Source organism: Staurois parvus, unplaced genomic scaffold, assembly GCF_062004578.1.
Source record: "Staurois parvus isolate SC_StPar_1 unplaced genomic scaffold, SC_StPar_1.0 ptg000080l, whole genome shotgun sequence".
NCBI classification, from domain to species: domain Eukaryota; kingdom Metazoa; phylum Chordata; class Amphibia; order Anura; family Ranidae; genus Staurois; species Staurois parvus.
In genome coordinates, this window is record NW_028317876.1 from 154,655 (window position 1) to 170,552 (window position 15,898).

At 42.3% G+C, this 15,898-nt stretch overlaps 1 protein-coding gene across 3 annotated transcripts in view; it reads right to left on the reverse strand.

Annotated features, from left to right (window-relative positions):
* Window positions 1-15,898, reverse strand: part of MTUS1 (microtubule associated scaffold protein 1) — a 289,384-nt gene that overhangs the window by 108,601 nt on the left and 164,885 nt on the right. Inside the window, exon 1 of one of the 3 annotated variants that reach the window (XM_089669558.1) lies at window positions 7,455-8,257. The exons of the other annotated variants lie outside the window; for them this stretch is intronic. Within the exon in view, the coding sequence (XP_089525684.1) occupies window positions 7,455-7,575 (121 nt within the window). The 5' untranslated portion in view covers window positions 7,576-8,257. Of the gene's footprint in view, window positions 1-7,454; window positions 8,258-15,898 lie in introns of those variants that run through there. 3 annotated transcript variants of the gene reach the window in all.

Genomic DNA, 15,898 nt, shown 5'->3' on the forward strand with positions numbered 1-15,898 from the left:
GGTGATCAAGAACCTGATGGTCACTCTGACTGAGCTCCAGATATCCTGTGTGGAAATGAGACAAAGTTCCATAAGGACAACCATCACTACAGCCCTCCACCAATCTGGGCTTTATGGCAGAGTGGCTAGCTGGAAGCAAAACACAGTGCAGTACAAAAACACACAAAAACTTACTTGGAGTTCTCAAAAAGGCACTAGAAAGACACTCAGACCGTGAGGAACAAGATTCTCTGGTCTGATGAAGCCAAGGTTGAACTGTTTGGCATCAATTATAAATGTTAAGTCAGGAAGAAACCAGGTACAGCTCATCACCTGCCAAATACCACTCCAACAGTGAAGCGTGGTAGTGGCAGCATCATGCTGTGGGGGTGTTTTTCAGCAGCAGGGAAAAAGCTGAATGGAGCAAAGTACAGAGATATCCTCAATGAGAACTTGTTCTACAGCACTCAGGACCTCAGACTGGGCCGAATATTTATCTTCCAACATGACAACCATCCAAAGCACACAGCCAAGACAACACAGGAGTGGCTTAAGGACAACTCTGTTAATGTCCTAGAGTGGCCCAGCCAGAGCCCCGACTTGAACCCCACTGAAAAACTTTGGAGAGACCTGAAAATGGCTGTTCACTGATGATCCCAATGCAACCTGACTGAGCTTGAGAGAATTGACAGAAAATCCCCCAATCCCTTTATTACCATACATGTGGAGATTGCTGGAGTAATCTTTAGGAGGTTCATTCCCCAGGAGGGGTGGAAGAGGCATATTATATCCATTTATCCAGTTGTCCATAGAAGAGGATTAAGTGTCCAGATGGTTAATCAGGAACACTGAAGTGTGGAGAGATCCAAAGAAGGTGGTGGTCATCCAAGGGATCCTTCATCCTCATGTGGGATAAACTGCGTTTATTAGCCTGATAGGCTATGAATTGAGGTGAGCGCATAATAGAGGAGCAGTGTTCCTATAAGGAACTTGGAAACCTGGAATTAATCCATTTGATTGAAGCTGATTTATGGGAAAGAGGACTTAAGTTTATTATACTGTGATTATTTTTGATGCATGGGTGGGATAAACTACGTTTATTTTTCTGATAGGCTGTGAATATAGGTAAGCACATAATAGAGCAGCAGTGTTGCTATAAGGAACTTGGAAACCTGGAATTAATCCATTTGATTGAAGCTGATTTATGGGAAAGAGGACTTTTGTTTATTACACTGGGATGTTTTTTGATGCATGGGTGATTTTTTTGTGAGTATTTTTTGTGTGTTATATTGGGATGTTTTTGCTGTATTGGTGGATTTTTAGTGGAACACAATTAAGATGGTTATTGCACGTTTCTGAAAATTGATATATATGCACATGCTGTTTTTGTTTTTAGGGAGCGCAGCACAATAATTTATATATGTAGCAGAATATGTTTTGGCCTAAATTTATGAAGAAATCCGATTTTTAAAATGTTTACTGGATAGGTTTTTATAGTAGAAAATAAAAAATATTGTTTTTTTTTTCAAAATTGTTGACCCTTTTTTGTTTATTAGACAAAAAGTAAAAATCACAGAGGTGATCAAATACCACCAAAAGAAAAGTCTATTTGTGCATTTACGTACAGCTTTGCATGACCGCACAACTGTCACTAAAAGTACTGTAGCGCCGTATCACAAAAAAAGGCCTGGTCAGGAAGGGGGGGGGGGGTAAACCTTCCAGAAGGCAAGTGGCTCAACTGTAGTATCAGGCTGCAACACTTTAGTACTGTAGTATCACACTGCAATACTTTAAGAATGCATTGTAAATGGTAAAAAAAAAAATGCCTAGAGATAAAACCTTAATGCCTGACCCACATTTTGCATTCCAAGAACACAAAACATGTGTTGCTGTGTCATTCATTATCAATGGCATCCCAACACACTGAAGGCAACACTGGTGTACTGCAGTGGAATTTTTAATGGCATTCTATTGCACCTTAACAACGGCTGTGCATTAGACAGCACCACATTGCACGGTAGTGCATGTGACTGTTCTGGTATGTTAGGCAGTTCTTTCAAATGAATGGGTTGACTTAACAGAATGTGCATACATTAACACACCACAACAGTGTGAATCCAACCCACATGAATGGTCTGCCTTAGCTCAATGTGTGGTAACACAACTCTCTAAGATGGAACAGTGTGAATTTGCCATCAGTCAATTAAAAGAAAAAATGAATTGATAAGTAAAATACAAAGGCTACAGACTGCAATGAAAACTTGTGTGACAAAGCCTTTAAAACAGATTACCAGTGCAGTTGTGCCCCTACATGGTAGTAAAGAAGAAAAACTTCTGTTGTAGTTAACAGCTTTGCTGATACACCCTCCTACCATGCATTCATTATACATTAGGGAAGATTTTCCCACCATCTGAAAACTCTAAAATGAACAGAATGATCAGACCATGTCGACACATGCTGGTAACAGGACCAGCCTTGCAAGATCACATACGTAACCAACTTTCAAGGAGAATCTCTGGCTTTGTTTGTTAGCTGCATATATTCCACAAAGAAACAAACTGCATCTGTCACTCTTTTCAAACTGCCAAAATCAGATTTGATCACTGTGCACGTGAGACACTTGTGGCTGGCTGTGTAAATCTACTACACTATTTCCATGATGTCATACGTGTAAAGAAGATCACCAGGATCAGCGATACGATTATTTGTTTTATTATACTAGCTTCTGCTTTATTACAAACAATTTTGCAGTTTTACAGACTCCTTAGAGGTTGATAAAAACTTCCACTTTGTTTGGTTACTGGCTACCCACCTAAAAGTGGCCATACACAATCTGATATTTACAAGTAGATTTCCAGCTCTGAATACCAAGACTGTATGATCAACTGACCAGTGATCACAAAATCTTTCAAACAGAGCTCAAGTAGCAGGCAAAAATCTTGGAAAATCTCACTTTTCTTTACAAAGGCGACCATCCCTTCACAGCACCATGCCCATTAGCGAGAAAGCATGGTGCAGTTTCCATGATGTACCCAACCACGAAAAGATCTCCTCACTATCATTTCACCCCAAAGGTCTGCCAATGCATGGCAGTTCTAATAACTAAAGCTTTGTGTGGTTAATTTAAGAACAATCAGAGCTAAATGGTTGGGTTTTTGACCCCAATTATATTAATTATATAGTACCTACAAGGTCAAAACCTGTGCTCCAAGTCCGCTTAGTCAGCACACAGCAGCAAGTCCTCATTTTCAGCCTGGCCCCTATTTTGCAGCAACCTCTCTGTGCTCCTACTCGAAGCTCAACTGTCAGATTGATTTGGACAGTTCAACAGTTCATGCCCATTTGGGTTTATATACTATTGGCATTTGACAAAAAGGTATATTTCAACAGAATGCTCTGATGTACAACTGGCAAAAAAAAAGAGAATTTTACAGGCACGCTAACACCATATTAAGCAGAGGCTGGGAATTGGACCAGAGATTGCTGACCTGACTATCCTTCACTACAGTATCTCAATTATCAATGTTAAAACATGAACTGCCACCAATTTTTTCATTTTAGTCTGGGTGTACAATGTGAAAACAGTATAATTAGGTGGGGAGGAGTTGATCAACCAATTATGACCCGATTACTGGAGGTGCAGTTTGTGACTTGTCTAATAACCTTCTGCAGATGCAGTCACCAGCACCATGTGAAAGTCTTCTCTGTACTCTATGTGGACTGCCATCATCAGTACCAGCATTTCACATAATGGCTCCTCCTTGAAAGAACATCAGCAACCCTGGGAAATGACACCAAGACACCTCAGTGCTAAAACCCAGGTCAGATTCTTCAATTTAAATCATAGCAAGCCACAATCAGACAAACAAAAACCTGTAGTTTCTTCAGGAACACCATAGAGCCCAAGTTATTAATGTGCATCTGGACTGTTCCTGCAGATGTTTGCTCTTACGCTAGTCCAAGATTATTACCAGTCATGGAAAACTATTGGCATAAATTGTATAAGGCAGATACCTTGCCTAAATGCTCACATTAAAGCCAAACCAAAATCCAGCTTTTTAAGCAGGTTTTTGAGCAGGCAGGTTTTTTACTGCAGAAGAATATGGGGTTGATTTACTAAAATCGGAAAGTGCAAAATCTGCACAGAAACCAATCAGCTTCAAGGTTTTATAGTCAAAGCTTAACTTGAACAAGCTGAAGTTAGAAGTGCATTAGCTACCATGCACAGCTGCACCAGTCCCATGTCTCCACTGCAAGAAAAGAAACCGACCTGCCTGCTCAGTCTATTTTGGCATATACACTGAGCTGCACAAGCACAGCGCCATTTACATTCTGGCACAGCGGATGTGTACCAGATGACTGCACCCCTGCGCATGCAGAGGAGTAACATCTTGCGCCGACCATAGAGAACAGCTTCAGCCCCGGCTCCCAGAAGAAGGGTATAGGATGCTGGCCATGGACTATTGATGGAAAGTATTGCAGAATTTAGCTCCACTTCAGGGGCTGATTCACACCTGCAGCACACAACAGTGTGACAGTTAGTTGGCACTCTGAAGGTGCGGTGCTTTGTTAGAACATATCACACTGTTTACCTTTTCTTTTTTGTATTTATTAAAAAGCCACAAAAAGACATTGATTGATTGTGAGGCACTGCAATGTGTATGCGTTTTGCCACAAAATGCAATGCAAAAATGCAGAATGCCCAACATTTTTGCAGCACATACCACTGTGCGCTGAACTGAGAGAACTTAAGGAAGATTGCCTTACCTATGGATTAGGACTGCATTAAGAAAGGCTATCAATCACAGCCCAATGCATTGTGTAAATGGGCCCTTATGTATTAAAGAATAAGTTCACCTTTGGTAACTTGTTACATGTTCCACCCCTTTTTAGGGTGTAACATGTTCCCAATGCTACAGTCGTCACCCACTGCCCCCCCCCTCCATGTGACAGAAGTACGTGGAGAAGTTTCCTGTACTAGCTGTCATTTTTAAAAACAGTGCGGCAGTGCAGGTCTCCGCCCACACAGTCGTATCATTCATTCAGTGTTCTGTGAATGAATGAACTACAGGTCCCGACAGCCTTAGTGGCTGTCAGCTTGTAGTTCTCAATGAACTACCATGGCGCTGTGCAGCACTGTGGTAGCTCATTGACTCTTCCTCTCAGTATATCTGCTTGCCTGTACATCCCATAGGGCAAGCATATATACTGACAGGTCTACAGGAGACCTGCACGGCACCAGTGATCTCCTTATCGCTGGTGCAATGCTTTACAAGCTCCTGCAGCCAAACATAATAAATACACATTTTTTTTACCTGCAAAGAGAAAAAAAAAAAAAAGGGCATTTATTATTCTTGTGCAAAAGGTGAATGTATCCTTTAAAAGCAGATAAATACCATAATTCAGGGGTCTCCAAGTTTTCAAAACAAAGGGCCAGTTTACTGCTCTTCAAAGTTTAGGGGGGCTGGATTGTAGCCAGTGGGAGTTAAAAATGTCCTTGCATCAGTGGGAGCAAACAATGCCATAGGTTTGGTGGTCAGTGGGAGGAATAGTGCTCAATCATTGGTGTCGGAGGGGGGATTAAAGCCCCACAATTGGGGTCAGTGGTAGAATTAGCTCCCCATCTCTGGTGTCAGTGGGAGGAACAGTATACCATTCATAATATCATGGAAAAAATAGTGCCCTGCTTTGGTGTCAGTGGAATGAATAATGCCACATATCATGAAAGGATTAGTAACCCAAGGGCTGGATAAAGGCAAAGGGTCACATCCGGCCTGCATGTCGCAGCTTAGGGTCCCCTGCCCTAACTGAACAACCTTTAGTCTGCAAAAGAACTGTGTAAGAAATGGCAATTTTTAAAAATACTTTCACTTTTTCTTTTTTTGCATCTCCGTGCTGCTGATTTCCTGATGCCTCTATGCAGCCACATCTTGGCTACTGCATGTGTTCCAGCAATAGCTGCATGGCATTTACTAGACTGGGTTTCTCTATGGCGACAGAGGACCATGCCTGTGCAGTGTGAGTGTCTCCATGGCCACTTGCAGTCTCGGAAGCTATTGAAACAAGGTGACAACTCAGGAGAATAGTTGGAAGATGGGGACAGTGTTGCCACCCTAAAGGAGGAAGTACCTGAACTAAGAAATTCATAGCAGGACACCAGGTATTTTAATGTATGCTGCAAATGTACAAAAAAAAATGCACATTATTTTTGAATGTAGACTAACATGAGAACGCTTCAATGAGTTTGCAGTGATTGGGTTCACATATACATTAAAGATCATGCTACCTTTTATGGCAGAATGGAAGCAAAATACAAAATGGATCTCCAACTAACCACTATCACCCGTTTACGCTAGCCTGAACGCATATATATTGTGTAAAGAGCAGTAACACATAGCGACCCATCTGTCACTAAGCTGGGATCCATTTGTTGTGATAGGTAACCACAAACCATTCTTGTTCTTTAACCACCTTATAAGATGTTCATCTATTGCTACAACCCTTATCATGATATTGTGCTGCAGACACAAAGTGACAGCCACTAGCACTGGGAAAGAAAGTAATTAAAGGCTGTGTGCGGTTTATACCCATGTACATCTTTCCAGCTGATATTTAGCAGTCACCTAGGAAACGCAGAACGATCTGTGACAATTCTACAGAGATCTGGAAACCCGAGGAGCAATTTAACGCAGAGATGTGCAAGGGTGAAATGCTGCATGGAGGAGGATGGAGGTGAGATAAATAAGTCCTCCATTAAACCCAGCAGCCACACTGAGCCGCTCATACAAGACATTTACAATAACCAGTTTCCAGAATCTAAGAATTGCACCGGAGATCCATCATCACGGTTCTTTATGATCAATAATGATTCCACCCCTCCTTTATGCATCAAATTAACAGACCAGCAGATTTCCTTATGGCATGTGCTAAATATAACCAATGTCATTACAAAGCAATCACGACATGACAAATCCACCGAATGACATGAAAATAGCAAATCTACAACTCTGCAGCTCTAAACATGATCAGGTTACTAAGCGTGTCAAATCTGTGTGTTTGCACCAACCATATCACCATACATAATCCCAGACTGCATGATGTCAGGTCCATTTTACTACATGTCAAAGGTTCTAATGTGGATACTGTGGGGAAAAAAAACAAAAAAACAAAAACACAGCCAAGCCACTATAAAGAAAAATGACAACACTATGCATAATAAAACATAAAAACAAATATGCAAGGAAAAAAAAAAAGATATAAAAAACACAAATCTAAAAAAAACAAACATTGTGAACATAGGATTCCGTGCTGAATACACACAGGTGGCATTTCCACATCTACATACCATAAGCCCTTATTTATATAGGCACACATCTAAATGTGTGTCTCAGCTATCAGCTGGAGCAGTAAACAAGATGTCCCCAGCTATTAGTAGCACATAGACAGCAGCACCAGACCTGCAGCTAGAACTAACCTGTGTGGAATATAACTGTGCTTTTCCGGTAGCCAGAAGGCAGACGCAGGTTTCGGAGCAGTCCGCTCGCAGTCAGCCGAACACGCATATTGGATAAGGAAAATTTGGGAGACCATAACATTTCTTCAGAGGAAGTGGAGGGAAACCCAGCAAGAAACTGCCTCCATGTACTGCCACACTATATTTTTAGCTCACCACCAATGATCCGGAGCCAAGCAGAAGGAAGGCAGAAAAAAGCAATTGAAAAAGCCAGTTCATTCCATCACCCCGACTGCCAGGCACACACATAACCCATCCAAGAAAGCAGAAATCCACTATGCAAATCTGTCCGGCACTACTCCCCCAACCAGATGTTGCAGAAACAAAGCGTGCCCTTAGAATGAGCCCTCCTCCCAGAGCCTGTGAAGACAGGCAGCCGCTGAATTACATCACACCATGTCCATGCATAACAATCTATTATGCAGCCTGGTTAACCCTTCTCGCTGTCAGCAATACACCGTTCAGGCACGATTAGAAAGCCTCTCACACGTAGACTGGTCCCTGTGCACTGACAGGAATCCTACAGGGGTAGCTGTACAAAGATAGAAAGGATGCTGCTGCTGCACCAAGACAATGGCGCTAAGGAAACAAGTGCTTGACAGGCAGCTATAGACAGGAGAAGAGGGAAACGTCAGTCTTATCACAGCTCAGAGGTGTGCAGTCAAGTGATTAAAAGGAGAAAGGTGGGAGGTGGTGATCAAAGAGCCGCATCCAGTCGCTGCCTCCTCCAGACAGACACGGTGACAAGGACTCCAGCAATCCCGCAGGCTGCCTTAATTTTATTCCTGGGAGCAGAATGGGAGGAATCCAAAACAAAATGGTGGAAGCGGTCCCTCGAGATTGTCCCCTCTTACATATGCAGGATTATGGGGGGGGGAGAGAACACTCAAACAAAATGGACACAATGGGGATTCTTCAGTCTATATATAAGAACATTCATACTGGTGGCTGGCAGGGTTAACGTAACAGCTCAGGTGAATGGTTTCCAAGCGACAGTTCAGAGGGATGGAAAAAAAAAAAAACACATTTGACAGGTTTTTATATTAACAGTTCTTCAGGTGAATATTCGTAAGGACAACAAGACTTCGTTGTTTTTAGCTCTTTGGTGTCTTCATATTCTATAGACTTTTTTGTAGTGAAGATACAGGAGCTGCTAGCTATAAGTGGGCAATACTGGAGTCTATTAAGCAGCTTTAAAAAAAAAGTTGTTTTAAAATATATACATACAAACACTGCATTTTTAAATATCACTCCTATACTTGAATAGGACTAAAATATATACATACAAACACTGCATTTTTAAATATCACTCCTATACTTGAATATGACTTTTTGGGAGCCTTCTGTTGCACCTTCAACAGCAGAACAGACTGGAAAAAAGATGGCCAACCACCTAAACCAAGTCAGGCTCTGCTGCAGCGAACATGTGCAGAGAAGGAATACTCTGACAAGCGAGAGCATGACAACTCATCAGATGCCTCATAGGCCAATCAGCGGGCTTCAGGGTGTTCTTGACCAACCTGTACTACTGCTGCAGTGAAAGAGAACCTGGCAGTGCTGGTTGGCCGGGGTGCCTGGACCACAAGATTGGCAGCAAAGAAAAATAAACATTTCTAACATTTAAAACTGTTCTTCTAAACTTAACTCCAACACATTCAGCTGCTGGCCTGGTATTAAGCAGTAAGGCAACACAATTTGTATTACCAATCAAAAATCTTCCAGCATACTGGACTTTTTTTTTTTGCTAACTGTCCAAAGAAAATGTACTATCATGTGTGTCAAGTAAAGCTCACCATAAACTATACAAAGTGACTATACAATCTCCTTTAGATCTACCATCAACTGAGCAGTACAAGGGTCAGCCAGATTGGCTACAGACTAAGGCTAGGTTCACATATGTGCGGGTGGTGCCACTGCGGATCCGCACAAAAATCCGTGCAGCCGCACCACCAGCACAGAGAAATGCAGACCCGAGGGTGGGTGCCATTAGTTCTAATGGCACACCACCTGCACTGGAAAACGCAACCACACTAGGAACGGAGGTTTTCATGCAGGCTGCATTTTCAGAAGTGGTACAGGGACTTCTTCCCTGCATGTCATGTGGCAAATGAATGGGCTCTCGTGCCCACGCAAAACACGACCTGCACGGCCGCATATATGTGAACCGGGGCTAAAGGAGGTTGTGCAGGGAAAGTATATCAGATTGTATAGTGTATGGCCACCTTAAATCTGATAGAGAAGTTGTAGAAAGTGAATAGTCGGGACAAAGAATTACTCAGTATTATATATTGGGCTCAGTTCACACTTTGTCAGCAGGTATCAGACAGGCATTTGGGAAGCGTTTTTAATACTTCTCAAACACCGATGAAAATTCTGCACATGGCAGCACACATTGCTGTTCACATGGAAGTGTTAGCGTTCTGGCAAAACTGATGCCTCATGTTGAGTCAGGAGGAGTTGAAGCCTCCCATTCAAGTATATAGTGCAGCTCCGCAAACACATGGCAGGCGTTTGCGTTGCGGTTGTAGAGCGTTAATACTATTTAACTTCATTAGAGGCGTTTGTGGAGCGGTCTTAACGCTTGGCAAATGCCTATCAACCGCCTCAAAACCGTGCATGAGGAGTTTGTGGAGCATCAGAAACGCTTCCCAAACGCCTATCTAACGCTACACAGGCGTTTGGCAAGAGTTAGAAATAAAGTAAAGTGTGAATGAGCCCTTAAAGACAAAATGAACATATCAGGCTATGAAAAAAACTAAAGAAATAAAAAACCACAAAATAGAGCTAAATAAGCCCTTCAGGTGTTTAAAGGAATATAACGCACAACTGGCTAAAGCATAAAAACTTCTGCATTGTGATAAGCATGAAATAGGTTTGTAAAACACAAATAAAGCCCATTCAATAGCGCCAAATCAAAATAAATCCTGTTTACTTTGTACAGCTGCCTGCCGGGTGTATTCATCTTCTTACAAAGCTATGTCAGAGGATAACAATTGCAGGACTTTGCAGAACATGTCACACCTCAATTGTAGCATGCCTGACCACACTTAAATGCCAGGTTGTGTAATTCTCAAATCCAGCCCCGGTTTACTACAGTAGCAAATGTATCCACACCCTGCCACACACAGAACCGAACTCTGACAGCAATCTAAAGGATAAACATATCCAGCATGGGAGGTGCCGGCTGTGCCAGGCGATTTACTACTATACTACTACTACATTAACCTTTACTAGCAGTATCAGATGAACCTGCACGTGGTCATAGGATGTGCACTCATTTTAAACATCTGCTTACCTGTGGTGAAGTTATTATTATTATTATACAGGATTTATATAACTCCAACAGTTTGCTCAGTGCTTTACAATATAACAAAAGACAATACAGTTCAATACAAGAGGGATAGGAGGGCCCTGCTCCTAGGAGCTTACAATCTAGGAGTGAGGGGCTAGTGGTACAAAAGGTAGTAACTGTGGGGGATGGACTGGTTGGAAGAGTAGAAGATTCCACTATTAGCTGAGGGCAGGATAGGCTTCCCTGAAGAGATAGGTTTTTAGAGATGGCCTAAAAGTGAGCAGAGTAGGCGATAGTCTGGTAAATTGGGTTGGAGAGTTCCAGAGGATGGGGGAAGCTCTGGAGAAGTCCTGGAGACGAGCATGGGAGGAGACAAGGGAGCCAGTAGGCAGGAAGTAGTACGAGGAGCGGAGAGCACAGTTTGGGTGATATTTGGAGACAAGATCGATGATGTAATTTGGGGCAGAGTTATGAATGGCTTTATATGTTATTGTTAATGTTTTGAATTTTATCCATTGGGCAAGTTATTTAAAGCTTTCCTTACTATGAATAGCAGACACCCTTAGCCCTCTCTGCAATGGACCAGAGCTCACCTGAAGGCTTTGTATGACTGTTTCTGCATACCGTGGTACATAGAGATGAATTAAATATTATGGCAAGTTAGGAAAAAAAAAAAAAAGCAAACAGCGGCGTGTGTAAAAATGCAAGGCACTCTGTGTCCTTCATCAGGACAGAAAAGACAGCAGCCCATGTAATAAAATGGACTGTTTTAGCATATGAGCTGTGTGAACGAGCCCCAATTTTAGCCTATGTTTCATAAACCAGGGATAGTACTTACAATGAAGAAAAAAACAAAAAAAGTGTCCCTTGGCTGGTGGTGGCTGTGATGCTTTAAATTTTCAGTTCTCTACCCCCACCCCCACAATATCAGTTAATAGGAGTGGTTGCATTGGTCACAGGCACTGGTCAAAAAAGCCAGCTGCGATAATGATGTGAACTGGGAGCCCCAAAAACTGTATGAGAGGACACAGAGCAGCCATGTTGTTCAAAATTCTCAAGTCAGTAATTACATTGTTTAGAATAGGGGGCACATAGCAGCAGTGACCACTCTTACAAGACATGACTACCATCAAGACTGCCTCTTCTACAAATAAACTTTTAGATGTATTCCAAAAACATCCATATCAGTACATTCATAGAACACAGCAGAACCTTCTAACTATATTAACGAACATCAAAACAAAGCATGGCAAACAGATAATCCTTTGATTAGGCCATCATAAACCTCGTTAACAGAACCTTAAACACATCCTAATCTGCGTTAATAGAGATCATAAAACATTCAAGTTTCCAGGCTTAAGTAATCAGAATCTTAAGCAGGCTTTCACACTAGCGAAGGCCCCTTTCATGTGGGTGGACCCATCGGGTTAGCCTGTGTTTTTCAGGTGGCTACAATTGGACCATATGTTGTTCTCTATGGAGAGGTGCTTGTTTACACCTGCCTGCATCCGATTCGAAAAAAACCCTGATGGATGGGGATCGTTCCTCATCTGTCTAGCAGATTGGATGACAGTTGGATGTAAAGAGACTGGTGGCTCGTATACATCCAACCACCCCATAGAGAACAGAGGGCTATGTCCACTCAGAACAAGCAGAGCAGACACGGACCTGTCATTCGCCCGCTCATTGGACAGATCCTCTACTTGGGGGATTCAGCCAGTGCGAAAGGGCTTGAATAGTACCAGCCTTATTACCTGTTATAAATCATTCAGCTGGTATAATAATTGGATACACATTCCTGGCTGACTATTACTACCTGCAGAGCTTTAAAAAAACAACCCCCCCACCAAAAAACCCCCCAAAAATACCTTTCGAGGTTTCATAACCCCCGACATGAAAAAAGTACAGCAAGATAAGGGCACAAGTTTAACTAGCCATTTGCCACAAGTTGGTGAAGTTAGCTGGGGTCTGACAGTGTTCATCACATCGACTGTGTCCGCCCTTTCCATTCATTCCTCCATTCATAAAAGCTGTGTTATGGCTTTGGAAAAAAAAAAAAGCATTCTATGAATGGGAGGACAGACGGATGAAAGGTCAGCTTTCTATGTTCGTAGATTGCTTTTCATTGTGGGAAAAGACAGCACAGCTTGTATGAATGGAGCACAAGGATGGAAAGAGCAGCAGAGCACAAGGATGGAAAGAGCAGCAGAGGTGGCACTTTGAGTACCTGTCACCCTACATTTCTCCTACAATGGGATCGTGTTTGGAGCTGCTAACAGGGTGCAGCTACTTATATACCCTTAATCCAAGATCCATGCTTTTATGGGAAATGACCATCATTAAGCATGGAGCTTCAGGCAGGATGGTCAGAGTGGTGTGGGAGGACACCCACCTAGCCAGCCAGAGTAACCAAAATGAAACCCAGGGATCAATGGGGTGACATGTCACAGCTCGATCACGCTGACATGCTTTTGACAGGCAATTTAAAATTTCTTTTACTGATCCTTCTCCACTCAAAACTAAAAATGTTTTTGGGATGAAACATTTCAAGGTAAACTTTATGAAAGCATTTAAAATGTATGTTCTGAGTTTTGGAAAGAGTTGGGAAGGATACACCTGTCAGGCTTTTACTGCTTTACGGGGCTCAATTAGAGAGATTTCACCCTCACTTCCTGTGCTGCCGACAAGGTTTCAAACAAGAAGTGAGGGAAAATCTAACAGCGACAAACAAAACAGTTTTATTAGCACAGTATGGGGAGGGCTAAAACCCGTGTCACTTATTTTTCTCGGAGTCGTAGATTTTCCCATCCTCTCTTCCGGTCTTGTGAAACTTGTCAGCAGGACGGGAAGTGAGAGTTCTAATCTACCTAGCTCTATTTTTGGTTGGACATAGTTTAATTGTGTAGGAATAGCCGAAATATAAGCAGCCTCTAACAAGATACGCTTTTTTTTTTAAGCAGCTTTCAAAACCAGTAGAATTTAATTTAAAAAAAAATGGAAAATAATTGCAGTGGATCCTAAACAATCTCATCTTTGTTCCCTAAAATCAAAGTAGTATGGTGCCAACTTGCCTCTGCTGTATCAAACTGTCTAAAAATTGTGCGTAGTATGTGTCAACACATCTGCACAGTAATTGTTCATCATACAACCCATCTTAAAAAGGACAACTCCACTGAGATCCAGCTGAACACAAAGTGGCTCATTTCAGAAAATCCAATACTCTTTCAACGAAAGTTCAAAAGCTAAAACACATACAGCAGTGGCTTCCAACCTGTGTCCTTATGCTTCCCTTCACTGGTCCCTGGAGCACCATTCCCTCCATTGACACCCAATGACGAGGCACTATATTCTTTCTACTGGCGCCCATTATGGGGCACTATTCCTTTCAACAACACAAATGCATCACTATTCCTCCCACTGGCACCAAGGAGGAGAACTATTACTCCAATTGATACTAAAGACAGGGCACTATTCCGTCTACTGACACCAACAATGGGCACAGTTCCTGCCACAGACTCCAGACAAGGGGCGCTATTCCTCCCAATGAAATCTAAGATTAGGCACCATTTCTTCCACTGATATCTTGCTTTTTTATCCACTGACACCAACAATGGTCACGGTTTCTTCCACTGACATCAAGGTTGGTTCATAATTCCTTCTACTGCTCACCACAAACCCACAAGTCATTTTTTTATTCAGTGACACGGGCATTTCAGGATACCTGATATAAATGAATCTGAAGCTTGCTGAATTGCTTTATTAGCCTGTCTGTTACAATTTAGGCAAAATTCTCTCCTGTGATGCAATGGGAGCTTCCTGCTTCTCTCGTACACAAGCTATCAGATGGAACAAAGTAATGTTGGGGTAGACAAATAAGGTTGCCCTGGACTACAATTTAGCTGCTCGGATATTGGGAAATGGGCATGTAAAAAAAGGTAATCAGTTTCCTACTTTAAGAAAGCCTTTTCAACATAAAAACGATTGTTTAACTGGTGCGATGACGTGACAATATGCCAAGTAATCGGTATATAACAATTTATAAAAGCCAGGGATTCAGGGATCAAACATTCTACCTCTTAGCTAAAGGCATTTGGGTGTTAACTGGAGCAATTACAGCAGGTGATAATTAGTTGTACAATAAGCAAACAAATAAAAGACAGGAAATCAAGAATGCACAGGTTTTCCTGCTTAGCAGAGATCAGAAATTGTAAATATTATCCTAGTGTCCCTCATTAAGGCTAGGTTCACATATGTGCGGGTGGTACAGTTGCAGATCCGCACAAAAATCCATGCAGCCACACCAACCACACAGAAGAATGCAGACCCGCGAGCGCCCGCACTGGAAATCGCAACCACACTGGGAACCGAGGTTCCCGTGTGGGCTGCGGTTTCCAAAGAAGTGCAGGGACTTCTTCCCTGCGTGTCCCGGGGCATGGGAGTCCATTCAAATGAATGGGCTCTCTTGCCCCCGCAAAACGTGGCCCACACGGCTGCATGTGAACAAGGGCTAAGTCCTCATACACACTGGACATTTTTACAGCTGCTGTTTTTGGCTTTTGACATTTTTTTTCTACAGCCAGTAAACTCCCCAGCATGTTAGCCTATGTGTCCATGCACACTGACTGTAATCACCATTTTTTTGGCAGGGACGTTTTTTGGCTGGAAATAAACCCCAGGACTAGTGGGTTTCTAGAGGAGTTTTATAGCTGTAAAAATGCTCTACCTCTGAAAAATGCAGCAAACCAGAGTTTTTGGACCTTTTTTTACTAAAAAAAAAAAAGCCTCTAAAAAACTGCAAACACGAAAAAAAACGCGGCTAAACGCTAATACAAAAACACTAAAAACCTCACGTTTTTAACGTGACTTTACACAGCTAACATTACCAGCGTTCTTAAAATTCCCAGTGTGCATGGAGCCTTAGACACATCCCATTCCGGCATTTAATGAGCAAACATTTGTAATCAAGGATCTAGCTACATTACGTTGTACTTTAGCAATCTGCTGTGCCAATAATGGAGTGCCTGGTGGTACTGTAGAAAAAATGCCCTCCCTATCCTTGCACAAAAGAGTGAGAAATCCCCACTTAACCACTTCCCGACCGGCCGTTGTATAT